The 3134-nt window shown below is 29.3% G+C and overlaps 1 protein-coding gene across 1 annotated transcript; it reads right to left on the minus strand.

Annotated features, from left to right (window-relative positions):
* Nucleotides 1-628: 628 nt before the first annotated feature.
* Nucleotides 629-2991, minus strand: LOC112456341. Its single transcript, XM_025018803.1, has 4 exons — nt 2814-2991; nt 2622-2738; nt 1586-2375; nt 629-1065 (listed from the first exon to the last, which is right to left on the minus strand). The coding sequence occupies exons 1-4, from the start codon at nt 2964-2966 to the stop codon at nt 635-637; spliced, it is 1491 nt and encodes a 496-aa protein (XP_024874571.1). The 5' UTR covers nt 2967-2991; the 3' UTR covers nt 629-634.
* Between the last annotated feature and the right edge of the window lie 143 nt (nt 2992-3134).

A 3134-nucleotide genomic window follows, 5' to 3' on the forward strand; every position in this document is an offset into this window, starting at 1 on the left:
ATCATATCACCATCATCTTCATCATAATTTGAAGTATGTAATGATTTCATATATTTTGATATTGTAAGAAGTTTTAAATTCTGCTTGAACTGTAATGCGTTTGGAATTGGATGTCTTACTCTTATCGCAGAAAAAAGATTTTCAACACAATCCTGTGTCAATCGACCAGTAAGTACGTACAAAAATCCGCGTTCATGTATTAGATACTTCGTCAACTCAATAATAGACCTTGTGGTAGTCATAAAACCATTTTGCACAGGCTTAAATTTTGGTTGATGACCAATTTTTATTTCTCTAAATAATTCTACAATAGATTCTAGAAATGCTATAGAGTCATTGAATTTTTTTTCTTTCTTTTCATCACCCGCTTGTTTGCCTAACGCAAGTTTTGGCGTCCTTGCAGTTACTAAATTGAACCATTTAGACATACATTCAATAAAAAGTGATGTCGTATTGAATTCTTTTTTATTTGTTTCTTCAGCATAAAATTTCATTGCGCTGCTAACATCTCTACTAATTATATTTTTTGCTTTATTTACTTTTATTTTATTAAATGTGGTGCAGGAAATGTCTTTTTTTTTTATTTTAGGAATTAATTTGAGTTGAAAATTTTCTTGAATATCTACTAATTCATCTAAGTCTGCACATTCGACAACAGCTGTTGATAAGTTATGCAATCAACAAATGTTTTGGGCAATTCAATGACTTTATTATTTAATAAAGTAGACTTTAAGTTTTTTAGTAAGTGTGGAGCATCAGCAATAAAAAAAAGTTTTCGATTACTGTTAACAGGATGAGGTATGTAATTTCTGACTTTGGATCTGTTGCTGCCAATAGCACCAAATGCTCTCCACATACTTAGATTAACAGGACCCATATCAGAAGTTACGCTATGAACGTATAGACCAATAGATTCTGCTTTTTCAATAATCTCTTGTATAACAGGTTTCAAAATAGCACCATCAATACTATCTGGTGTAAGAAAATAAGCTATAACCATTTTCCAACGTGTAAAAATTCCTCCAAGCATAAAAACTAAACTGTGAGTAGCTTCTTTAATTTGGCCTAGAACATATTCATAAAAAAGAGAACCAGACAAAGAAATTATTATAAACCAAGAAAAGAAACAATTTTATTGCATATCCTGATGTATAGTAACAACAGTTTATGCTCACATTTTGCAATGTATCTTGGAACTTTATACTAAATGCAATAGGAGAGTATATCTGTTAAAAAAATTTTTAACTATATGTATATTAGATGATGTTCCATAATACATTACAAAACATGCACAAATAAACATTTTTCTGCTCCACAAAAAATAATCCTATAGAAAAATTGAACAATCTGTTTAGTTAGCTAAATAACATTATTCTTATTAATGTAAATGAATTCTTATATTATAGTGATTTATTATTATCCGTATCACTTATAAATATTCGGTATTTATTAGACAATGATATTTTTGTAAAAAAAATATTTAATTATGCAAAAGTAATTATACTAAATGTAATAAAAAATTGTATTAAATATACAAATATTAGTATTAAAAATGTAAATTACAAATGTATTAGAAATTATTAACCTGATCTATCTGGCAACGTCGATAAACCAAAATGTGAATTTGTTGCTATATCAACTTGTTGTCCTGCAGTAATGCTCATCTCGTCAATAGCGAGCATGCAATCTTTCTCTCGATTATCGGTAAAATTTAAAATGTGGTTACGTAATATGTCAAACGTTTGATTACAAATACCGGGTTCAAAGTCTATGTTCTCAATTTTTCTTCGAAGAGTACGCTCTGCTGGTAAAGGAATATCCTGATTCCGTAATTCTTTATAACCATTATTACCGCAAGATAATCTTAAGCGAATAGCTTTTTTGATAGTAGCAGAACACCATTTTTTACCGCGCATGGATTTCTTGCAGAGAGCTGCAACTTGGTCGTCGTTAAATATTCTTTTGTATCTAGCCTTTAAATTACTATTCTCTTCTAATAATTTTCTTCTTTCATACATAAGTCTTTTTATTCTTTTTTTCATTATTATCTGCGACTTTTCTGATTTACTTAGTATCATATTTGCTTGATGAAATTTTGTTTCCACTTGTCGTAATTTGGCCTGTGTAGCATCTAATAATGCTTTTTGAACTTTTAATTCTGCTTCTTCAAAGTTTTTCTCAGGATTACCAATTTGAAATGGCACACATATCAATGAGTCTGAAATTGGCGTTGACACTGGCGATGTATTAATTGGCTCTATTTCTGTATTATTTATAGCTGCTTCTGTTTCCTTAAATACGTCTTCCTCTATCAAATCATCAGACAAACATTTTTCATTGTCCACTTTATTATTTTCCGTAATATCAATTTCAGTCTGAAATATATAAACAATCTTATTGTAAACTAATGGTCCGTCTACAATGAGTCATATAGGTATGAATCGTAAGGTCGTACAGCAAATCGACCAACGACAATCAAGAATGTATAAGAAAATTTGATTGTGGTTGATCGATTTGCTTACGATCTTAAGACTACGACTCATTGTAGAGGCTTAAATCGAAGGACACAACTTACAACCACGCATATTTTTAAGTGTTATTGCATACTATATTTCACTTACATTTGATGTAGCAGAAACAATTTCTTTCTGCATAAAAATAGTTGGAACTGCACAACTTTTCAGCTTTTTCTTGGCATCAACACGTACTTTTTCCCACATTTCGGGTAAAAAATGTTCCTATTAAATATAATAAACATAAGTAATGTAATTGCAAAATGTAAATAACTTGAATTACAGAAAAATGCATTTTACCTCACATACAAAACAGTCTTTTAATGCATCCAAATCATGTCGACCAATGTTTTGAATCCATTGTTCTCTTCTTTTTGTATTTCTTGGGATGCGATGTAAGGAATAACCTTTTTTCCAAGAATTGGAACATTTTGTTACGCAGCAATAAGGCATCTTGTAACCTATACAAATTAGTTCTCTATAATATTTCCATAATAAATTATATCATAATCATATTATTAAAGTTAGAAAACATATAATTTATGTTTTCAACTTGTTTAAAAAATTCTGTTAGTCCAAACAATTTCACTTATGGTATATTCAAAAAATTAAATAAACTTT

This window comes from Temnothorax curvispinosus, unplaced genomic scaffold (genome assembly GCF_003070985.1).
Source record: "Temnothorax curvispinosus isolate PA1 unplaced genomic scaffold, ASM307098v1 QBEX01006750.1, whole genome shotgun sequence".
Taxonomy (NCBI): Eukaryota; Metazoa; Arthropoda; class Insecta; order Hymenoptera; family Formicidae; genus Temnothorax; species Temnothorax curvispinosus.